At 50.0% G+C, this 22,137-nt stretch overlaps 9 protein-coding genes across 9 annotated transcripts; 5 read left to right on the top strand and 4 right to left on the bottom strand.

Moving 5' to 3' along the window:
- Positions 1–61: 61 nt before the first annotated feature.
- On the bottom strand, positions 62–2,237 carry NECHADRAFT_58707 (uncharacterized protein). Its single transcript, XM_003043934.1, has 4 exons — positions 1,816–2,237; positions 1,416–1,762; positions 918–1,370; positions 62–868 (listed from the first exon to the last, which is right to left on the bottom strand). The coding sequence occupies exons 1-4, from the start codon at positions 2,201–2,203 to the stop codon at positions 623–625; spliced, it is 1,434 nt and encodes a 477-aa protein (XP_003043980.1). The 5' UTR covers positions 2,204–2,237; the 3' UTR covers positions 62–622.
- A 542-nt stretch (positions 2,238–2,779) lies between these two features.
- Positions 2,780–4,086, bottom strand: NECHADRAFT_34461 (uncharacterized protein; the record flags this gene model as incomplete). The annotated part of the gene is made up of 4 exons (XM_003043933.1): positions 2,780–3,239; positions 3,295–3,412; positions 3,460–3,838; positions 3,898–4,086. The coding sequence occupies 4 exons, from the start codon at positions 4,084–4,086 to the stop codon at positions 2,780–2,782; spliced, it is 1,146 nt and encodes a 381-aa protein (XP_003043979.1).
- Positions 4,087–5,993: 1,907 nt separating this feature from the next.
- On the top strand, positions 5,994–7,688 carry NECHADRAFT_91479 (uncharacterized protein; the record flags this gene model as incomplete). Its single annotated transcript, XM_003044039.1, has 3 exons — positions 5,994–6,290; positions 6,404–7,537; positions 7,587–7,688. The coding sequence occupies 3 exons, from the start codon at positions 5,994–5,996 to the stop codon at positions 7,686–7,688; spliced, it is 1,533 nt and encodes a 510-aa protein (XP_003044085.1).
- Positions 7,689–7,808: 120 nt separating this feature from the next.
- On the bottom strand, positions 7,809–9,505 carry NECHADRAFT_77058 (uncharacterized protein; the record flags this gene model as incomplete). The annotated part of the gene is made up of 3 exons (XM_003043932.1): positions 7,809–8,541; positions 8,592–9,231; positions 9,280–9,505. The coding sequence occupies 3 exons, from the start codon at positions 9,503–9,505 to the stop codon at positions 7,809–7,811; spliced, it is 1,599 nt and encodes a 532-aa protein (XP_003043978.1).
- Positions 9,506–10,272: 767 nt separating this feature from the next.
- On the bottom strand, positions 10,273–14,108 carry NECHADRAFT_77057 (uncharacterized protein; the record flags this gene model as incomplete). The annotated part of the gene is made up of 6 exons (XM_003043931.1): positions 10,273–10,692; positions 10,740–12,076; positions 12,129–12,334; positions 12,572–13,126; positions 13,180–13,962; positions 14,095–14,108. The coding sequence occupies 6 exons, from the start codon at positions 14,106–14,108 to the stop codon at positions 10,273–10,275; spliced, it is 3,315 nt and encodes a 1,104-aa protein (XP_003043977.1).
- A 1,169-nt stretch (positions 14,109–15,277) lies between these two features.
- On the top strand, positions 15,278–16,797 carry NECHADRAFT_77056 (uncharacterized protein; the record flags this gene model as incomplete). The annotated part of the gene is made up of 3 exons (XM_003044038.1): positions 15,278–16,028; positions 16,143–16,360; positions 16,390–16,797. The coding sequence occupies 3 exons, from the start codon at positions 15,278–15,280 to the stop codon at positions 16,795–16,797; spliced, it is 1,377 nt and encodes a 458-aa protein (XP_003044084.1).
- A 440-nt stretch (positions 16,798–17,237) lies between these two features.
- On the top strand, positions 17,238–17,874 carry NECHADRAFT_34425 (uncharacterized protein; the record flags this gene model as incomplete). The annotated part of the gene is made up of 2 exons (XM_003044037.1): positions 17,238–17,630; positions 17,689–17,874. The coding sequence occupies 2 exons, from the start codon at positions 17,238–17,240 to the stop codon at positions 17,872–17,874; spliced, it is 579 nt and encodes a 192-aa protein (XP_003044083.1).
- A 277-nt stretch (positions 17,875–18,151) lies between these two features.
- On the top strand, positions 18,152–19,781 carry NECHADRAFT_77054 (uncharacterized protein; the record flags this gene model as incomplete). The annotated part of the gene is made up of 4 exons (XM_003044036.1): positions 18,152–18,205; positions 18,258–18,848; positions 18,893–19,033; positions 19,074–19,781. 4 exons carry the CDS (start codon positions 18,152–18,154, stop codon positions 19,779–19,781), a joined length of 1,494 nt encoding a protein of 497 aa, XP_003044082.1.
- Positions 19,782–20,325: 544 nt separating this feature from the next.
- On the top strand, positions 20,326–21,138 carry NECHADRAFT_34524 (uncharacterized protein; the record flags this gene model as incomplete). The annotated part of the gene is made up of 1 exon (XM_003044035.1): positions 20,326–21,138. The coding sequence occupies one exon, from the start codon at positions 20,326–20,328 to the stop codon at positions 21,136–21,138; it is 813 nt and encodes a 270-aa protein (XP_003044081.1).
- Positions 21,139–22,137: the final 999 nt, after the last annotated feature.

Genomic DNA, 22,137 nt, shown 5'->3' with positions numbered 1-22,137 from the left:
CCACAGGTAAACGAAAACCAGATGCTCATGCGTTTATAGAGTCTGCCTCTTTGGCGAATCCCTCTTCAACGAAACCAACGGCGCACAATTCATCCAAGCACAGCAACAAGCTTGTCTGGGCTTCATACCCTGGTGTCTACAATTCCATCCTGAGCTGGAGGGGCTCATCTTGCAGTTGGCGGACCTGACGACCTGGGCCTGCGACATATATGTGCAGCGAGCAATCTTCAACCCCCCAGCTGAAGAAACGGTTCCCATGATTGAAAGGTTTAAACGTGCTATCGAGGAGGTGGATGCTTACATCGACATTGTCGGCTTACACCTTCTTGCTTGGCCGTACTTTATCATGGCAGCCGAGAGCTCAACAGTTGCCCATCGAGATTTTTTTCTGCAGAAACTTGAATCGCTACATAATACGACTGGTTGCTGGAATATCCTCCGGGCTATAGATCAGGTCAAGGAGATTTGGGCATCACAATCTTCGATCCGATGGACGAGCATGCTGGGTGGACCGACGCAGGCTCTGATTATGTAGATTTGACTGGTACACAGAACAGTAAGGGTCAGATTGCATTGGAAACGGTCGTTTCTTGAGGTCATTTTGATAGAATTAATGCGAATCCTATACCCCTAGTACAGAAGTGACAGCCTTTTCCACCTTGCCGACCAGCAACTTGATCTCTTCCTTTGTGATTGTGAATGGAGGTGAGATGACAACCATGTCTCCCTGAACACCATCAACGTTTCCAGTGGCCGGAATAAGAGAGACTCCATGCTCAGGGCTCAGGCCAGCCTTGTGTACCTTCATCGCAATTCCATCCTTCACTGGGAACGACTCTTTCGTCTTCTTGTCACGGACAAACTCCAACTATGGACGATGTTAGTAAATACCCATGGACGGGGCGATTCGTACTTACACCCCAGTAAAGGCCACGCCCTCGCACATCCCCAACATTCTTGTGTCCGCCAATCTTCTCTTTCAGACTCTTGCCCAGCAGTTCTCCCATTTCCTGGCAATTTTGAAGCAGATTATCCTCCTTCACGACGGACTGAACAGCAAAGGCAGCAGCACAAGCGACTGGGTGGCCTTGATAAGTTTGGCTGTGCATGAAGCTGCCCGAGCCCTTCCCCAAAGCGTCTGCAACCTTGTTGCCGACGAGTAAAGCACCAATAGGCATGTAACCCGCACCGAGACCCTTGGCAATGGTTTGGAGATCGGGAACAACGCTCTCTTGCTCCCAGGCGTGGAGTGTGCCCACACGACCCATACCAGACATGACTTCGTCGAGGATTAGAAGAGCGCCGTGTCGGTCGCAGACCTCTTTCATGGCCTTGAAGTAACCTGGAACTGCTGGCATGCATCCCAGCGACTGTCCGTATTAGCAAGGCACCTTGAGTGATAAGTGATAACTCACTGTTCCAGACACCGTCTCAGCGATAAAGGCACAAACAGTATCCGGACCAACACGCTTAAACTCATCGTCCAACTCCTTGGCGAGTCGAGCGACATATTGCTGCTCTGTCTCTCCCTCCTTCATCTCTCGGTAAGGGTAACACGGGGACACGTGGGAGAAGCTGGTGGACAGTATGGGTTCATAGATGCCGCGACGAGACTTGTGGCCACCGGCAGCCAGAGAACCGAGTGTGTTCCCATGGTAGGATTGCTTCCGTGCGATGAATTTTGTTCTTGAGGGCTGTGGTGCGGGTAGCTCCGTGAAATACTGGCGTGCGATTTTGAGAGCCGCCTCGACAGCCTCGGTCCCTTAACATCTTCAGTCTTGTTACTTCAGCGACGGAGACTAAGATGATACTCACCTGAGCTGACGATAAAGACCTTGGACATGGCGCCATTGGTCGAGTCTGTCAGGAACCGAGAGATATTCTCAGCAGCCTCGGTAGTGAAGAATGGGTTGTAGCAGTATGCCACTTTGTCCAGCTGGGCAGTGATGGCCTTCTTGACGCGAGGATCATTATGGCCGATGGACACGACAGATGCGCCTGAAGATCCGTCCAGAATGCGATGGCCTTCTTGGGTTTCGAGCCAGATACCCTGGCTCTTGACAATTCGTGGTGGTGGGCTGTTTATCTTGGCGTGGAGGGTGGAGACGGAAGCTCGTAGGCTCTGGGGGTATTTGGTCTTGATGGTTTGGAGCGTGCATCTTGTGATGGTGTTGGTGGCTCGCCGCCGGCTTGTGGACCACATTGTGCCTGTTTGTTGATGGGCAGGTTGAATGAAGAGAATTGAAGTCAATTGAAGTCATGGTCTTAAGAGGGGAAGCGATGATGCTTAATATCGCCTCCCCGAAGCCATCGGGCGGCTATCTGGCTCCCGGTCCTCGCTGTCAAACATGAGAACAGCTATCAGGTGCAACTCTCGATGTGGAAGTCCAGCGGAGACGATACGCCCAATGACAAGATAACCGCCGCCACGAGAAATGATAACACCCGTCAGGTTGGTTTCACGGCAGCGTCGTCTCCATCGGCCTCCTCTTTTCGGTTTAGTCGCGGCAAGCCAAGAACCGACACCCGTGGCTATCACCGGTCCAAGTGCCGAGAATGAGGAGAAGTCAGTCAGTTGCTTTTGCATATTGAAGCATTGATACGATATTGCTTGTTTCTTTTGTAGGATATGGTCCATTTCCAACCCTTTTCTAACATGTTCCCTTTGAAGTCAAGTGAGCCCTGTGTATAACCCGATGCGCCCACACCCTTCAACCCGCGTTGTACATGCAGAAGCCTCTGCAGGTATCCCGAGACCTGACCCTTCCACAAGTGACATCTAGTTCTTGTCATACGAAATGTCTACGTCCAATGTCTTTTTGACATGAACTCCGTGATGGCCATCAGAACCGCCATGTCCATGCAAGCTGCCTCTGTGCTGACTCTCCAAAGCACCTCGATGTTCCTTGAGAATACTTCTATCGCTCTGGTTATCGGAAGTGTGGTCCGGATGGGGTTCGGTCTCGACGATGGCGCTCCACTGTCCGGCCTTGTGCTTGGGGATGAACATGATGTTATTCGAGATGTTCTTGAGAGGATGCGAGTTCTCGCTTGACTTGACCGTCGATGGGAAGATGGCTCGTAGCATAGGTCGTAGGCAGGGTAAGCAGGCGGCGGTGATGATAAGGGCGTTTTCAGCCCCAGCCCACAGGAGGAGCTCGCCGACGTCGTAGGTTGGGTCGGTACTTGTTGCGTTGGCCTTGAGCTTGGTGCACTTGATGATGGCAATGGATCCGGCGCTGTAAACCATGTTAGCGGGGCACAGAGGGCAGCGAGGTAAGACAGGGGACGTACAAAACACCGAGGCTCATAGCAATGGCGACGCCAAACTTTTCCTTCTTCTTCATGTTGAGGTTCCAAAGCATGGCCCAAGGGAGCAGTGCAAGGACAAAATCGGTGGCCGCAGAGTATGCTTGGACAAGTTAGTTCTGTTATATGGACCATTTTGCAGTGTCTTACCTCCAATAAAATACATGACACCGAGGTAGGTATCAGGATGCCAACACTCGCTCACAATAGCCGGGTTCCATGTCGTTCTCGGATCTTTGCATCGCACAAACACAATAATGGAGATGAGAATGTGCAGAATGACCATGGAAACAACCACAAACCAGAGGAAAAGATGGATGGCGCGTTGTGTTGCCAGACGCATCAAACTGATTGAGAAGGATGTCTTGCCCATGGCACACGACATGACAACGAACGGCTGCGAGACTTGACCGAGGAGGGCGATGGAGACGGCATTCTGAGGGATGTTGGTGATGACCCATTGGAGGTGATGGCCGAGGCCCTTTTGCACAGCGGCTTCGATGATGGCCCCATAGCAGATGAGGAGGATCTGTTGGCTCGGGGGTCAGCCTTGAAAGAGTCTGAGGTTGTGTCGACGGTGTTTCGTACCAGAGCAAAGACAATGACCCAGTCATCCAGACCGAAAACCTTTCGTAGAAAAAGCCGCGTATACGCTCTGAGAGAGACGAGAATGATGGGAACAATGACTGAGAGCCATGTGACGGAGCGAATGATGGGCCCGCGAGTATCGGCGAGGCCCTCCGGTGAGATTGTTGGTTCGGCTGATGCTGCTACCATTGTAGATGCAGTGTCTCAGGTTGATCGTTCAAACTGTCTTCCCCCACCTCCTGGTGATCTCGTTCGGTCGTGTTTTTCGTCTGTCCTTATATTCCCAAAGCCAAGAAAGCATTACAAAAGAGTGTGCAAATAAGGAGAGACAATGACAGTTGAGTGCTCCAGTGATTCGAGCATCGAGAAGAATAGTCTTGTTTCCCCAGCCACATTACCGACGAAACGAACAAAGTGGCACTAATCCATGCCGCAGAGAAACAATAGGCTCATTGGCAAAGAGGCGAAACCGGAGAAGATCCCGCCCGAGTCCAGCTGGGTTCAAAAAGAAAGAAGAAAAAAACCTGTAAGAAAAAGAAAAGAAGGATGCGACCCAGGAGGTTCCAGGATATGCAGCCTCACGAATGGAGGCAATGGATATCTGTACTCCAGACGATACTGTGTTCCATACTGTCAAGAACATGACCAGTCAAAGGATTTTCTCCATGTTCAAGCATGAGGCGAATGTTGTGGAGGAGACTGCAACGAGGAAACAAGACTTGCAGGGATCTCGGGGCGTTAGGGCCGAGCTAGGGACGCGGGCAGACCCAAAGGTGAGAGAACAAGGACCGGGGGGGAGGACCCGGTTGTGCCGTCGACGGGTAGCCGAGCTGAAGAATGGAGATGGCTTGGTGTAGCAGTGAGGTTGAGGATGTCGATTGGCGAGGTGGACTGTAGCATTGTTTGAGATAACAAGTAAAGGCCAATTGACTCTTTCAGAGGGTTTGCCTGCTGACAGAATGTCTCAATGCCAAAGAAAAATGTGAACCACGGTCCCGGAGCTGTGCCGCGTGTCCTGAACCAACAGCACTTTGCTTTTCCCCGCCAAGCTTCTCACAGTGTCTCCCAGGAGCACAGCCCTGGGTAATTACCAATTACCTGTAACATGGTCTCCTTGGTGACATTCAGCTGCATGGAGCATCATGCTGGGTCTTGAAGATCTCCTTGAATCACATCAGATCATTCCCACACGCAATGCTTCCCCCTTTGAGACCAACCGTTAACAGTGGGGGATAACTTCCTCTAGCTGCGGCCGCTACCGCTCCCGTTCGTTAGCTTGCGGAGATTTCATTCGACAACGGCCTTTGTTCCCCCATCCCGCCGAGCCTCAGATCGACAATTCTTTATCCTCTTTTCTCTGATTGCTCTGCAGGAACGGCAGAAGCGAGGTTTCATTCAATCAGCCTCTTTTCAAGAACTCCTGGTCCTTCCTCTCAGTCAGTTCTCGGTAATGTCGAGGTTCTTATGATGGGTCACATATTTGCTGGGGTCTGCGTGGCCCGCACTTCCGGCTCCCCGAAAGCAAATCTCTCGATCTTAGCGGATCACGATCTTGGAGAGAAACGGCTCCAACGTTGCCGTTGATGTTGCATTCTGCCCGTGTGAACAAAGAAAATCACATCTTTAGTTCCATAGAAACACATTCTGCTCTCCATTCAACATCCGATTCCCCACATGCTTCCCGTCCCTCTCCTCCCAAACCAACATCACAACCCCTGGACGCAATGTGGAACCAACACTTCCCTAGCGCACTCCTCTGCGTTGATTCCTCCCTCTTCGCAGATCACAAATAACTGTGCAGTGAAAAGGCTGCTTAGCATCATGAACCATGCCGCCATGGATCCCCTGCTTGCAGCGGCTGCAGCGGCGGAGTATCAATACTAATTGAGAGTCCCTTGTTGGCTGCAGTCTGTCATATCTCAGACGTGGAGGCGAAATGCAAGAGTTGGCTGTTTTGAAACCCCCTCTCCACTGGAATCTTCTCTTTCCTCTTTTCCAGTGCGCAATATTATCTTTTGTCTTTCCTTCCTTTTGACTTGCATTTTCTCACGGTATCCCTGGTTAGTGCTCGCTCTGGGGAGTGTCCCGTGTAGATCATGGCTCTCTTGACCATCTCGTTTACCTACGTCCTCTATGGAGGCGTGGCTCTCATTGTTGCTCGAGTCCTTTACGAGTTCTTGCTTTCACCCCTCAAGCACATTCCAGGTCCCATCCTGGCCAAGTTTACAGACTTTTACCGTGCTGGTCTCACCACCCAGGGCCATGTCGACAGCACCACACGTGGATGGCACAAGAAATGGGGCTCCGCTGTGCGTGTTGGACCCAATGCGATCAGTATAAGTGACCCAGATTTGATCCGGGTCATCTACACGACTAAGAACCCATGGCGTAAGGTAAGCAAGCGTTCCTTGTCCAATGTTGCTCACCTTGTCCAGTGCTTGTTATTGGGATCCAAACCCAGAGTAGTCAATGCACAATGTAGTAAAACACAAGTTGACCGTAGCAGAGCAACATGTACCGCCCCAATGACGTCGTCATCAACGGGCAGCGCATCCAAAACATCTTCAACACGGCAGACAAGAACTTCCACGCCAAGTATACCAAGCCAATTGGAGGCTTCTGGACCCTCACCAAGATCCTTGACCTCGAGCCTGTCATGGATGAGACCCTCGGTGAACTTGTCGGACATCTTGACAGACGTTTTGCCAACACGGGGGATGTTTGCAAGATGGATGACTGGGTCGCTTACTATGCATGGGATGCTGCCGCCAATATCAGCTTTGGACGTCATTACAGTTTCATGGAGGAGGGTGGTGATGTTGGTGGTATCATCGCTGAGAGCACCGCGGGCCTCAAGTACTTTGCACCCGTCAGTCAGATCCCATGGCTCGATGAGTGGCTGGACAAGAACCCTGTTTGGCGGATTGGTCCCCGCCCTCTCGTCAACGGCTTCGTCTACACCGTCAAGATCCTCACCGAGTACCAGCAGCAGGTGGCTTCAGGTGCAGCCAAGCGAAAGCCCGTGGACTTGTTCATTGATAAGTACAACGGCCTCAAGGATACGCATGACTTCGTCGACGACAACCAAGTCATCAACTGGCTGATGCTCAATGTGCTTGCTGGAGGTGACTCGACGGCTGGTGCCATGCGTTCGGTGGCTTATCACGTTGTCAAGGACCCTGCCGTGTACAAGAAGCTGATCGCCGAGATCGAGTCTGCCAACCTGTCCCTTCCCGTGCCCCAATGGAAGGAGATCAGCCAATTGACATACTTCGATGCAGTCATGCGAGAGTCTATGCGCATCGCCCCTGCTGTTGGTCTCATGCTTGAGCGAGAGGTACCTGAGGGTGGCTTCGAGCTTCCAGATGGCCGCTTTATCCCTGCCAACACCAAGGTCGGTATCAACCCGTGTGTTGTCACCCGTGACACTGGTGTTTTTGGCGACGATGTTGACACATTCCGACCTGAGCGATGGCTACGCAAAGACGATGAGACAGAGGATGAATATGCTCATCGTTTCCGTCGCATGCATGAGTGTACCGACCTGATGTTTGGTCATGGTACGCGTGTGTGTATGGGAAAACACATGGCCAAGATTGAGATGTACAAGTTGTTTGCTACACTGTACGCCAATTACGATGTAAGTGTCTCCCATATCCCTACTGGAGCAAACTGACATAGGCTTTTAGGTGAGACTTACAAGCCCTGACCACGAGTGGAAATACCATAACTCTTGGTTCATGTATCATAGTGATATTCCTTGCATACTCACCCCCAGCCAGAGGACATAGAGGTGGTACTTCAGGAGTGTTCGTTGGTTGGTATGATGTGTATATTCGTTCATCTATAGTACATGAATCTATGTGCATGTATTCGACTTCTCATGGCTTGTTATGCATACCCCGAGCCCCTTATGACAAGACTCTGAAGATGGGATACTCGTCATCCTTCTCCATCGGGATAATGTTGAAGCTGGCATAAGAGTCGATGTTCTCAGGCTCCAAGGCGTTAATAGCCAACCCAGCGTTCTTCTGCCTCGTGCTAACAAGGAAGCTTCCAGCCGGCAACTTCAGCTCACGCTCCTTGGCCTCAGCGGTAACCGTAGCAAGGACAACGCCCTCGTAGTAGCTGGTACTGAGCTTGGAAGAGGTAATGGTTAAAGCCTCGACAGTGCCACTCCACTCGCTCTTTAATGTCTCAACCTCGAGTCCAGAGACACGTAGGCGCTCGGCGAGATCGGCCCAACCGACAGGGATGAGATATGCCTCAGGCCGAGAGCGGGTGAGGTTGGCGGTGGTGGGCGTAGTGGAAGCAAACTTTACGGGAACTTTGACAACAGAGCCGTTGGTGTGATCAATCATTGTGAAAAGTCGGCCCTGGACCTTGGACGAGTCGGTAATCACGACGGGGTCCTTGGAGTTGATGAACTTTTTGATACCGCCCTCGATCGTCTTTCGGACCTTGTCTGCGTTGTTGGCCGCGGTCTCAACAATGGCACCAACCATGGTAAGACCGGCAGCAGTTCGTCGTTGAAATTGTTGCTCTGCGATACCAATACCTCGCATCTCGATGAGGAAAGTGATGGATTGAGTAAGACCCATGGCGTTGCGGCCAATCTTGGCATCAGAGCCGGCCTCAGCAAATCTGCGACTTGAATCAGACAATAATCAACAGAATCATTAAGGTAAACTTACGTAGGGACAAAGTCAGGATTAGAGCTCGTTGAACCAGTGACATACGGCTCCCATCTCAGACCAGCCTTTTCCATAGCCTTGCCAATGTTCTTGGCAAATAGCTTCTCAGACAGCTCTCGGATATCCTTGTTGATGTTGAGGTTCTTGGCCGCAGAGAAGAGTCCATCAGCGGCCTGCATGTATCGACCGAATTTTCCATAAGCGCCATACTCGTGCATATCAACGACGACATGAGGCGCAAACTCGCTAAAGAGCTTCTTGATGTTGCGAGTCTGCTGGCGAGCGAGCTTTATATGATCACGGTTGGGGTCATAGTTTGCAGGAAGCTCGCGCTGGAAGTAAAAGACACCATCGGGATTGTATCGGGGCAGGATGACAATCTCAAGGTCCTTGAGCATCTTGGACGCCCACTTGGGCTCGGCGTCAAATTTGCCCAGAAGAGCGAGGAGGGACTCATCGCCTGCGGGCTCATTGCCGTGGACGGCGCCTTGGATCCAGACGCGGACCTTGCTCTTGGCCTTGGGACCTCCAGAGGTTGAGAGCTTGACGTATGGGAATGGCCGGAGCTCCTCAGAGGTGAAGTTGGCTGTATTGTAGGTCATGTAATCATTCTTGGAAGCAATATCTTCTACAAAGGCCTCTGCGTATCGTTAGTAACGGAGATTCGATAAGTACGTCAAATACTGACCAAAGTCATCTTGAGAAGTTGCGCCTTGTGTGCCATCTGAGAACCCAGCTTGGATCTTGTCGGGGTTAAGAAAAGCAGGAGAGTACAAGTCTATGTCGACATCCTTGAAATTTGCGGCAACGAGGTCCGTGTTCTTTTGTGTAGGAACATGATTGTAGCCATATTGAGTTGCACTGGCGACTGATACGACCGAAAGGCCGATCAGAGTGATTGCCTTTCCAAACATGTCGACTTCTCTAACAAAGGACCAATTCCAAAGTGTCAAGAGCTAAAGAACGTGAATGATGACCAGCATCCCTTCTTATATCGGCCCGAACCATAACAAAGTCGGCGGTATTACTTTTGACCTCCGTCTCTAACCATCGGCCAACCGTCGGCAAATGCCCCGGCATCCTCTGACAATAGGACCTTCTTGATAGAAACAAACGGCGTGACTAGTGGTCGTACTGAAAATTGCCCAGGTCAACAAGTCCTTCTTGGCATCTCGGCGCCATTACTGGAAAAGGAAGCTGGGTACGCCATTGGTGGGTCGTATGTAACTCTGTTGTAAGGTTATCAAGGTTAAGCGGGGGTGGGGGAACAACGGTCAACTAGGTTTTCGACGATAGGGATATTTTATTATGCTTAAGCGTGGAAAAAAAGGCCATATAAGGATAGCTAAAGGCCCTGGGTCGGGATGATTTCGACCAGGGGACCTCAATGCAACCATCAGGATGTGAAACGAGACTCATTAACCACCGAGGCGTTATCGTTGCCCAAAAATGGCAATCGGGTAGAGCAAGGAACAGACCCCTCTTTCGATAGGGATCGACAAGACAAGAGTAAAAGCAACAGGGGCCTCTAGTCGATCATGAGGAGTTTATCTTTGCATGACATGACCTGTGGAGACAATGACCTTCACCCCGCAGCCGGTATTTTGGATGATGACGAGATGGAAATTGTTCTCTTGAAAATCCGTATAGAAAGGCATACCGTACAAGAAACCTCCGCATCCTAGTCACCCTCCTCCCCCAAGGGCCAGTCGGCGACTCCATCAGTCGAATCAACCACCATCGCTGGCCCTTTGGTGCTCCATTCTTCCCATGATTGGAAGGAGTGCTGGACATCTTCACGGATCTGTTCTTTCTCATAAGACCAATAGTGGGACATTGTGGCTCCATCCTGGAAGTGGTCAGCCAATTTCTCGGTAGAAATCTCCATGGCATTGCATAGGAACTGCAACCAGGAAATCCTTCGAAAATAGGCATCTCCCCAAGGATTTATCGCCGTCTGTTCCGAAATATTGCTCTTACGAAGCCGCTTTTCAAGCCATAGGGCATACCTACCAATGCTGTCCGGAGTATATTTTGACACATAGCGAGGATCGTCTTCCCTGACGAAGCAATCGTTTTTGTGGTCCACGCGATACCTTTTCTGGATAGAAATAAGTATTATGTAGACAAGAGAGACTGGAGACTTACAAGATCTTGTATATCCCTAGGGCCAAATGTCTTTGATAATGGGCATGGTTGGAAAGTTTCGTACATGGGAGGCGTCATATCCAGAATGGCGCTTCGTAGGAGGGAGTTGATGTCTCTTTTTGACTCGTGCTCCATCTTCTCGTCGAGGAGCCTAATGAACTCGGACTCTTCTTCTAGGATGTCGTCAATGTCATCTTCAGGCATCAGGTCTGAATCCTCGTCATAACAGGGTGTTCTCCTGCAGCAAGTATGCGTCATGCCGAGCTTTTTGTGCTCGATTTGTCGGATGATAGCTAGGAGGGTTTGCTTGGCCGTTTCTGTTCCGCATATTTCCAAGATGAGAATGATGCATTCTGTTAGTAAGATAACACGAGTTTCTGCCTCGGAACGAGACACCTCATTTTCTCGTTCTGGTGCTATTGGGAGACAGCCTAACACTGAGCAAGAACATCTGCAGTTGTCGGATATCAGAGAATCTGCCCCCCGAGTCACCAGTGTATGCAGACAGTCTATTCCTCCATAGAAGATCTGGTCCCAAATGTTCGAAAGGCGTTGCATCAAGACGTGGCAAGCTGTCTGGCCTCTCCTGTCTTGTAGGTTGATATCAGCACCAGCATCTAGCAGTCGCTGGACTAAAGGCGCTAGACTAGGAAGGCTTGCCCTAGTAATGACGCTCATTAGGGCGTGCTGGCCTTCCTGGTCCACCTGATTAATCATAGTGAAACCAAGACCGAGCAAAGCATCCACTTCTTTCGCTGAGCGAGCATAATGAAGGAGAGTTCTGCCCTTGACCACTTGCCAGTAAGTGGCTGCTAGTGGTAACTCGAGAGGGGAATCCAGAGACTTGCACCTGGAAAGCAACTGTGGTAGGTAATTGCCCATATCCAAACCGAAGGAGCAAACAAAATGGAGGAAAACAAGCTCTTCGGCAAGCATCTCTGCCGTGGTTTGCATGGCCTCGTCATCCAAAAAGCGGAAGATGTCCATCATGAAATCCCAGTGGGCACGCTCGATCAAGAGCGAGGCAAAGCCGATGCCACCAGTGTGTTTCCGAACAAAAGGATCAGCACCAGCACGAATAAGTATCCTTGCTGCGTCAATCTCGTCGTAAGCCGCCGCATACATGAGGGGCGTGGCTTCTTTTTGATCAAAAGAATCCAGGTCATGTTCGGCGTCGACGATTACTTGCAGGTGCTGTGGTCTTGTAACGGCTAGATGGAGAGGCGTCTGGCCCCAAAAGTTCCTCTCATTCTTCTTTGATCGTGTTGACCAATGCTGTACGTCCTCGGATTTTCCAAATAGTATAGCGTCGTGAAGAGGCGTCATCCCCGCGAAACCTGTGCCATTTAGCCTTAGTTTCATTTCATCATCCTAGATTCCACGCTTCACCTGGGTTGTTCTTGAATAAGAGGGTGAGAAACTGTAGACGGAATATGTCCCAGGCCCATTCCCATGCCCAGGGCAGCCATATATGAGGAAATTCATCAGAACGTGGCAAGTCGATTGTTGCGGGATCGAATCCGGACTCAATTGTAGCCTCTAGAAGGGCAGCATTTCCGTTCACCATGGACCATTTTGCACAGCTAATAAGGAAGCTGGTTGAATAGTCAGTTTGCAAGAACACAATCAAAACCATGTGCTTCCTTCAAGGTGCTTCCACTTGCCCTTTATTCTGCATTCCCCGAGTCACTCCCAATTCGGATATTAGTACTCGGAGTAACCTTCGCTGGCCGCTCGGGTCGGTGATTCCCCAGGCTCCCTTTAGAAGATTCTTGTCGACTGGTTAGAACATCCAAGGAAGAACCAAGTTTAGCTATCTCACCTCAACGTACGAAGATCCAGATGGATCAACATGAAAGTCGAGAGTTGGGTCCTCTCGTGCAAGTAGTCGAAACGCGATGCACGCGTCGTCGACCGTGATTAGCTTGTGCGTCAACTTCCAAATTATCTCGAATCCTGGAGACGTGTACTTGACGACCCGTTCCACCTGAAGCGCTGGCTGGATGCTGAAGCTCCCAATTCCCGCCAAAAAACGGAGGCCCATGGTAACTGACCAAGGAATGCCCAGTTGCGAGAGTGCCACCCTTAGGCGAAATCCGTAGGCTGAAGCGGTGCACGATGGCTGGTCGCATTTGTTGCTGGGCGGAAGCAGGCTGGTGTAGTCCAAAGCCCAGAATCGTCTTGATATTCGTGAACTTCGATGGCATGAACAGAAACACGCTTTGGTTGCACAATCCTGTCGCACAACTCGCCGAGAAGGTGTGTACTTGACAAGTGAGGAAGACGATAGTGCCTCAGACTCTGTCACTGAACTAAACGAACTGGATGCTTCAGAGCCCGAAGATGTTCCCAGATTCTTCGTCTGAATCATGTTTAGCATGAGATTCCTGTTGAGATTTTTGTTAGCAATGGACTGATAACCAATCATAGATCAACGAACAACTGCAAGCACAAGCCCAATTTCTGGCTTGCCTTCTCGACGCTTTCTCGCAGGGAATTGACGTCCTCCTCCCAATGGCGTAGACCCCATACTTCTTTCAAGTTGGGCTTCTTGCCACTTGAGACAGATCTCAGGGGATATTTATCCAGCAACTCTTCAATGCCTTCGGCGATGGCGGTGAGAATTTCCTGGCAATAGTCTGCTCCGGATGCGTAGGGAAGGGCGTTGACATTCTGCATGACCAGCTGCAGAAAGTCCAGCTCTTTGATGAGAGAGTCAAGCCCTTCTGGGATCGTCGCGGAGTCTCTGCGGATGCGTCGCAATCGTCTGGTGCCGTTGACAAGATTGGTGATTAAAGGCGCGAGGCCTGCGACGCTGGTGACGAGGCCCACCACCTCGGCCATTTTGGCGTCGTGGAGAGCTGTACCAGCCACGAAACCTCTGACGATAAATGATTTGATTGCGATAGAAAGACGTAGTTGAGTGAATAGGATGAAGGTGGGAGAAAATGTGTCGATGAGCGGGGGTGATGTAAGAAAGCCAGCCTCACTTCTGCGCTCTGCCTTGAAGTTTGCCCGTGGCCTCATTTTGTTGTCATATGCCAGCCTGCAGGAGCTGGCAACTAACTGCCTGACTCTATTTGCTAGACCCTCTGAACCTGCATGAGGCTTAGGCAGGCTGTGTTGGTTGCCTTTTGGCGGCCACTCAGCAAGGCCGCCCATCAAATCAGGCTCGGCAATGGAGTATGCACGGGGTTTGCCAAGATGAGCTTTCCTGAAGGACCTGTTTCTTGTTTTCTATACGCTACTAACGAAACATTGCATACTGGTTAATGACAAGACGTCGAGACTTTCGACACTCAAGCGCATCACGTTGGCTCTCGAACGGGTACTGGCCATCTACACATAAACTGACCTGGGCAGCAGCATTGCGGCACCTTTGATCGATAATTTCCTGCCGCATGACCTCTCTGCTATCCTCTTAGGTTCAATGCCGCTTATCGATTGCTATGCCGTTTCATTATTGTTTTTGGTGAACTCTTGCCGAGACGCCATGGAGGTCAACTACTACAGATTTCTAGGCTCACCGCGAGAGTTTTTCAGTTCTGGCTCGGCGGCATATTATCTCCAGAAGAAAGGTCCTGGGTCACCTGGCCCTCCTTCAGCGTGTCTGGGCGTATCTCAGATGCAGGATGATGGTTGATGATGCCGTCCTCGCTCAAGTCAATAGCCTCGACTAGGACAAACGCTTCAGAGGGGGCAGAAGATGGTTGAGGAGAGTGATGTGGCAGACGCAGGTTGACTTACAGATCAATAGCAGCTGAGGCATGACTTGGTGATCTTGAGCGTTTTCCAATAGACTGACGGTGTCAAACCGCTTTTCGTCCGTGATGTCCAATGGAGCCTCGTGATCATTTGATGGAGAGGTAGACTTTGAAGGCAAGACCCAACTTGTGCAGCACAGCGCCAGGGATCATTCAGATCCTGAGGTGTCATAAGACTACAGTGAGGTCACTTGCAAGGATCTAACCTACCAAGGAGAAGCGTATTTCATGATACTTCATGAAACGCTGCTCTTTACTAGAGTGGTAAGTATCGCGAAGTTAAGATTCTATCCTCATTAAAGGATTTGGTAACGCCCGCAGGGAGGGGGGATACCTTTGTAAGAAACAGCTGGATAAGTGAAAGGATGAGAGCCAAACTTGAGTTGGCTGGAGACTTGTATGAGAATATAGATGCGAATACTATAGTTTATAGATATACTTTGCCCCAAGATCATTTCCGCCTGGTCATGCTCAACACTGAAACCGTCTCGGGGTCGGGTTTTGGCGAAAACGGCCAACAGAAACAATTTCCGACAGGGCTGCTTTTCCGTCTCTTATATCTTCTCTCCGACTAGGTTTGCCTTTAAGTCGATTGTGGTTTTATTGAAAGCGCGTTGAAGATCTTTGTTTAACTTCCCCAATATTGGGGACGGCATTGTCTCCCGGCATAGCCGACAATCTACGGCGATGCGGGTATTCTTAGCCGTCCTTACCACCCGCTTAAAGACCTCTACATCTCATCCAAAGTAGTCATGGGCCTCAAATGCGTCCACCATGTCTCCCGATCTTCAAGTTACTTGTGTTGCTTCTTTCTTCCCGATCCCAACTTTGTTTGGGGCTGAAATCTACTCACTCAACGCAACGTGGACAAAGAACTACAGCTATGAGATTGACCAAGGCAGATATGCCTCATCTCACGCCTTCAGTGTCCAAGGGCTAAACTTTTGTAATGTCAGTATCTGGTACATCCATCCTGGATATGATGACCATGTCAACGTCCAGGTCTTGTTGCCTGAAAGATGGAACGGTCGTTTCCAAGGCACTGGAGGAGGCGGTTTTGTCATCGGACTAAGTGAGCCAGCCATGGTTGGAGGCATGACACAAGGCTATGCAGTCGCTTCGAGTGATGGAGGACACAAGACGACTGCTACCGAGGAATGGGTTCTTAAGAGCCCTGGAAACATCAACTGGCCCAATGTGTTCAACTTTGGATCAACCTCCCTGTACGACTTCACCATCATCGGCAAGCAGGCCACGACTGCATACTACGGAAAGCCTCCAGAGTATTCTTACTTCACTGGTTGCTCAACTGGAGGACGACAAGCTCTGGCACTGGCTCAACGCTGGCCTGAGCTGTACGATGGAATTTTGTCGGGCGCTCCCGGTATCAACTACGCCGAGCTGGCCACTTGGATCTTGTACCCAATCATGAACTGGTCAGGAGAATATCCTCAGCTTTGTGAGACCACGGCGATAACCCGGGCAGCAATCGAAGCTTGTGATCATTTGGATGGTGCTGTTGACGGTATCATATCGAATTCTAAAGATTGCGGATTTGACCCTCGCACAATTATCAATACTACCATATTCTGCGAGGAGAGCGGCAAAGACACGTAGATCTCTACTGCCGCTGCAAAAGTTGCTTTGGCTGCATGGACTGGAGCACGATCCATCAATGGAACACTTCTCTGGCATGGTCTAGCCAAAGACGCCCCTTTATCAGGTCTCGCCAACACTACCTGCGATTATCAAGGCTCTGGAGAATGCTCTGGAGTTCCATATGCCATTGCCAAAGACTGGATCCAGTACTTCATCTACAAAGGCCTATCTTCAACAATGTCACCCATGAACAATACGGTAGGATATTTCACTTGGCACTTCAACAGTATGCCTCATCTCTAGGAACTACCGATCCGGATGTCCGTGGGGTTAGAGAGAACGGAGGCAAAATCCTCACGCGGCACGGAGTTGCCGACCAGCTCGTGCCAATCAATGGTACTAGACAGTATTACGAAATCGCCACAGCCATCGATCCCAACATCACCGACTACTTCCGGTACTCTGAAGCTCCTGGCGTCTATCATTGTCGAGGTGGCGTTGGACCATGTCCTGGAGATATCCTGGCGAAGCTCGTCGGTTGGGTTGAAAAGGATTCAGTGCCCGAGACATTGGCTGCCAAAAGTCTGCCAAATGACAAAGGTGTTTCAATTGAAAGGGATCTTTGTCCTCACCCAAAGGTTCAGAAATACAAAGGTGGTGATCTAACAAAGGGCTCAAGCCACGAATGCGTCTAGGTCGATTGTCCCGGAATGAGGAGACTGGTGTTCTTCTGCTGTTTGATGCCTGGCTCGAGGTCATCGGCGAGATTACCTAACAATTAATTCCTTCCACCTTGCGAGATACGCGTCACTCGGGATTAATCTCAAATCATACTATCAAATACATCCAAGGTTGGTCGGCAACTCGACTCATCCCTTCCATCTTACTGCCACTTGAAGGCGTCATCAACCTCCACGATTACCAAGCACAGTTTCATGCAGTAGCAGAAAGTCTTGGCGGAATATGTTTCCAAAATGGGTCTAGTATTCCCGTCACACGATGACCCTTGTGGAGAGCTGATCCAAGCTATTTATACCACGATGCTCTATCAAGTCTATGAAAGTGATTGACAAGTCTATCCTACTCAATACCATCCATATTCAATCCCGTCAACTCTACGTCACCAAAGGTCAACATGTCTGCCGTCTCATTCCGCTCTCTCATCGGCGTCCAGCCCTCCACGGCGTCCACCAGTGACAGTGTCCTCGTCATTATTGACGCCCAGAACGAGTACGCCCAAGGCAAGCTTCGCGTGTCCAACATTGACACTGCCCGCGTTGCCATTGCTTCTCTGCTGGAGAAGTACCGTGCTGCCAAGGCTCCTGTTATTCACGTCGTCCATGCTACTCCTGAGGGCGCTCCCGTTTTCACCCCCGGAACCGAGCTTGCCAAGGAGCTTTCTGAGTTGACGCCTGTTGACGGAGAGTCTGTCGTCACAAAGAACTACCCTGGATCCTTCACCGACACGGATCTGCAGGATCTTCTGAAGGCGACTGGACGCAGCAAGATTGTGCTCACCGGATTCATGGTAAGTGAAAACAATGCCAACAACCACGCCATGTTTGAGAGATGCTAATAAAACCAAGGCTCACGTTTGTGTGTCGACAACTGCTCGTCAGGGTGCTGAGCGGGGTTGGGATGTTCTCATCGCCGAGGATGGCGTCGGTGACAGGGATATTCCGGGAGTCAAGGCAGAGGATCTTACAAAGACTGCCCTTCTTGAGATTGCCGACGCCTTCGGATCCATTATCCAGGGCAAGGAGATTGTGTAAACGTTGAAAGCATTAGAAAGCAAAGAGAATGAGCTTGAAGGTTGAAACCGCGAGAAATTACATGATTGGCCAATTCCTTCTCGAGTCCCCATTACGCTAATGTCTTGGCGGTTTTAATTACCGTAAACGGCGTAGCGTAAGGTGACCTCGTATGTCGTCGCCACTTGACAACATCATTTCATGCCGGTCGAACGGACTGAATCCAGCTCTAGATCTAACGATTCCCCATCTCAACGCGTGTCAGCATGAATAATCCAAGTTCCAAAGTATCAACATCATGAAGATCCGAAAAATAACCACCTGCCACACGTGCAGGGCTCGGAAGTTAGCTGTAAGTCCCTCAAACAGAGTCTCGCAGGCTTGGTCTCTAATGCCCCCTGTAGTGTGATGGAAAACGACCGAGTTGTTCGCAATGCCTATTCTCTTCCAAGAAATGTGCAGGATATGACCATGATCTCATCTTCCGTCCGCCAGTCATGTCCAACTCCTACCCACCCAAGGCAACGAAAGCCAAACGTCAACGCCGTCGCGTCAGCGTTGACAGCCAGAAAGCACAGCCAGTTGTTACGAAACAAGTAACATTACCCGAAACCGAGTTTCCTCTTACTCGCTCCTTAAGTTGGCCACTTCTCGACATCATCTCACTTGTCGTCCAAAATTTCAGTCCAGTTGGGCAAGCACCTCAATTTGTCCCCTCCCAAGCCTCCATCTTTTCTCATCGGATATGTGGCGGCTGGGTTGAGATGCTCCCTGAGTTGGCAAGGGGATCAAAGGCAGATCTATGTCTCTCCCCCGCTATCAAAACACTAGCAGTTTCCATCCTTGCTAGAGGAAGTCAGGGACGAGCTCCTATGTCTGATGCCTTGGCGGCTCACACCACGGCTCTAGAATCCCTGAACAGCGGGCTGGATGGTTGGGCTACATCAGCACCAAATATTGTGGCTGCCAGCATCATGTGTTTATTCTTGTCCGAGGTATTTCTACTGTGTGGAATTTTCGATTAAGCCCGAGCTGACAGACGCAGATGATCATGCCCACGAGCCCAACCAGCGCCATTGTCCATGCAAAGGGTATAGAGGATCTCATGAAGCTTCAAAAGCCTTGCTTCTACGCTTCGGGTATCTCCCACCATCTCTTTGTGGGATTCAGACCAGTCCTTGTAAGGAAGCTCCTCCAAGTCAAGTGCATTTTGCTCACAGACCCAGGTTCTTCAAGCACTCTTTACCCGACGAAAACACTTTCTCTCGGACCCTGCCTGGACCTCGATACCCTTTGAGTTCTACATCCCATCACCTCTTCAATCACTATTCACAGAGGTCTTCCCTCTTGCTGAGATATTGGGCAGAATCGATCATTTGTCGGATATCCCAGCCGACCAAGCCGTAGCAAGGGCCCAAAAGATAGTCGAGGAACTGTTGGAAATTCTTCAAAACCTTGTTCGCAGAGACGAAACTGTCAGAGAAGAAACTACAGCCCGCCGGTGGCTCCCTATCTTCCCAGTTCAAGAAGATCTGCCAATCCAGTTTCCCGACATCATCGCCGGAAACTTTTTCACCCACCTGTGGGCGTTCCAGGTGATCTGCGCCTACAATATCATCAAACTAACGTCAAAATTCCCATGTCTCTCAACCTCCACAGAGACGAAGGTCCTGAATGACCTATTGGACGTCAGGATGATCAACCAGCTCGCGTTGTGGACATTTCGGAGCATAGAGTTTCTACTCAAAGAAGAGTTCAAACTGTTTGGAGCGGCTTCCATAAGTCTTCCGCTAAAGACTGCCTGTGAAGTGTTGAAGGCGTTTGGTGGGAATGATCCGGAAATGGTGTTTTGGTTTTGTCGTGTGTCACGGTTTATTAAGGAAACGGGGTATTACTTTTTGATACAAATGCTTGCTGACGATGAGTAATGTCAATACACCATGTTGTAACAACCTTGTCTATCTGTGTCGTTAACGATATCACATGGCATCTCCGTTTAGTGAGCTACTTGTGTGGTGGTATATGCCACAGATGGCAAAGAAAGCCGGCCCTGCTCGGCTTGGGAGACTGCGTGTAAGACCCCGACGGATAGATCTCGTCATGGTCCCGACCATTCCATACACTAGGCTTATTTAGGTAACTATATTCGCCAAGCTTTACAAAAGTCATCCCTCTACACACCCAAATCAAGATCTGTCTACCTACGGTATCGTGGCCATCGGACCACCATCAAGTAAGCAGGCATGGATATTTATGAAGCCACTGGGAAGATTAATAATGTTTGCATTTGTCAAAAGATTGAACCTCAGGCGAGAATGAATTGGTGTCCGCTGGTTATATATTCGCTGGTTCAAGTGCTGTTCAACCAACTGCCCACTTCTCAGCCCTCATTCCTGTTTGACCTCACTTCAATGAAATAAATCTTTAGTCCAAACTTCTAGTCCAGATTATTTGCACGTCTCTTCCTCCACAATGCCTTTACCCAAGATCAACGCGGATGTCAACATCACACACATCGGGACCGCCACCGCCATCCTCCAAATCAATGGCGTCAACCTCCTCACCGACCCTTTCTTCTCTCCTGCCGGCACGCAGTGGGACCGTGGCGTGGTAATTCTTGAGAACAGTGACACTCCGGCCATGGCACTCCATGACTTGCCGGCTGTTGATGCCGTTCTGCTCAGTCATGAAGATCACCCCGATAACTTGGATGAGCTGGGCCGACAACTGCTAGATGGCAGAAGAGTCATCACCACTATGGATGGAGCAAAGAAACTATCACCACGCCCCGACGTCAGGGGAATCTCTCCCTGGGAAACTCTGCCCCTCCATGTTGGTGGCCAACAGTTCAGCATCACTGGAGTTCCCTGCCAACACGTCCCAGGCCAGGAGTGCACCGGCTTTATCATCACGTCCCCCACCTTCGGAGAAATGGATGGCCTCCCAAATGCAATCTACTTTTCCGGAGACACCATCTACTTTGAGGAACTTACTGAGATGCGAAACAAGTTCCACATCAGCATTGCCATCTTCAACATTGGCGCCGCGATTGTCGCGATGCCTGACGGCACGAAGAAACAGATTACAATGTGTGGAAAGCAAGCCAGTCGCCTTTTCCGAGAGATTGGGGCCGATGTGCTCGTTCCTATGCACTATGAGTCTTGGGGACATTTCACGGAGAATGGGCACAAGCTTTCTGAGGTTTTCGAGAAGGAAGGAATTTCGGAACATGTTTCATGGCTTGAGCCAGGTGTTCGAAAGATTATTTCTACAGAGGGACACTGAGAACTCACTGTCCTAGGCGACTTCTCCTTGCAGATATGGTCATCGGCATGAAGCGACATGGGAAACGCTTGGCTAGTAAAAGACGATTACCAGTGCTCGGGAACTCATGGTAGTAATTGTACTTAAATTTATACTCATAATGATTTTGGAAATGCTGTGTCATATCGCATTGTTGATGGGAGGGTGAGAGAGAATGTTAGCCAAAGTCGCAAAGGACCTTGTTTTCAATGAAATAGAGCATCGTTGATGGCCTGATTGAGAAATAACTTAACCTCATAGCATTCCGGAGCACAGATCAAGGCAATCCAGTCAGAGAGATGCAGTTTACACAGGCAAGCCATCATGCCCAATGCCTTTCAACACAAGCTGGCCTGATTGTGTAATGCTATGATTAAGGAAAAACACTCATCTATTACAGATAGACTGAAAGACACCTTAAAAATAATACCACTGCCAAAACCATACCTTGTCTGCCTCCTTCTTACGTCTCCTGCTATCGAAAGTCTGATCAAATGATTCCTAGTCCGTTCAAACGCCTTCACTCAACGGCCTGTTTCCTGTCATCTAATCGCACAGAATTATGGCGAAGCCATTGGCCTGCTCAAGGGCGGTTCCAGATTTATCTCTGAATAGATGCAGATCCTGTCTTGCAGCCGTTATCTTGTTGATTGCCACCGACAGCAAGAGAGCTGCTATCCTTTGTAGTTTGATAGGCATACATCGGCAGTGCGAATGAACCTATGGCAGAAAGTCAGGGTCTCGCTAACAAGAGCATGAAAATTGTGAAGTACCATTCAGAGTAATAACGTCAACATATCTGTAGGGCATCTCCCCTCCGAGCTTCTCTGTGAGGTTCTTGATCAAGGCGAGTTTGTGCTCGACTTTCGCCATGTCCTGAACGTCCATCGCAGAGCAATACGGGATAAGTATCTTGCACGGAAAATATGTAAATGTTCAAGAAGAGGGTAAAAAAATATTGAGGGTTTAGAGCTGGTGAAA

Source organism: Fusarium vanettenii, assembly GCF_000151355.1.
Source record: "Fusarium vanettenii 77-13-4 chromosome 2 genomic scaffold NECHAsca_26_chr2_2_0, whole genome shotgun sequence".
In the NCBI taxonomy this organism is placed as follows: Eukaryota; Fungi; Ascomycota; class Sordariomycetes; order Hypocreales; family Nectriaceae; genus Fusarium; species Fusarium vanettenii.
This window is presented reverse-complemented; position numbering and strand designations above follow the sequence as displayed.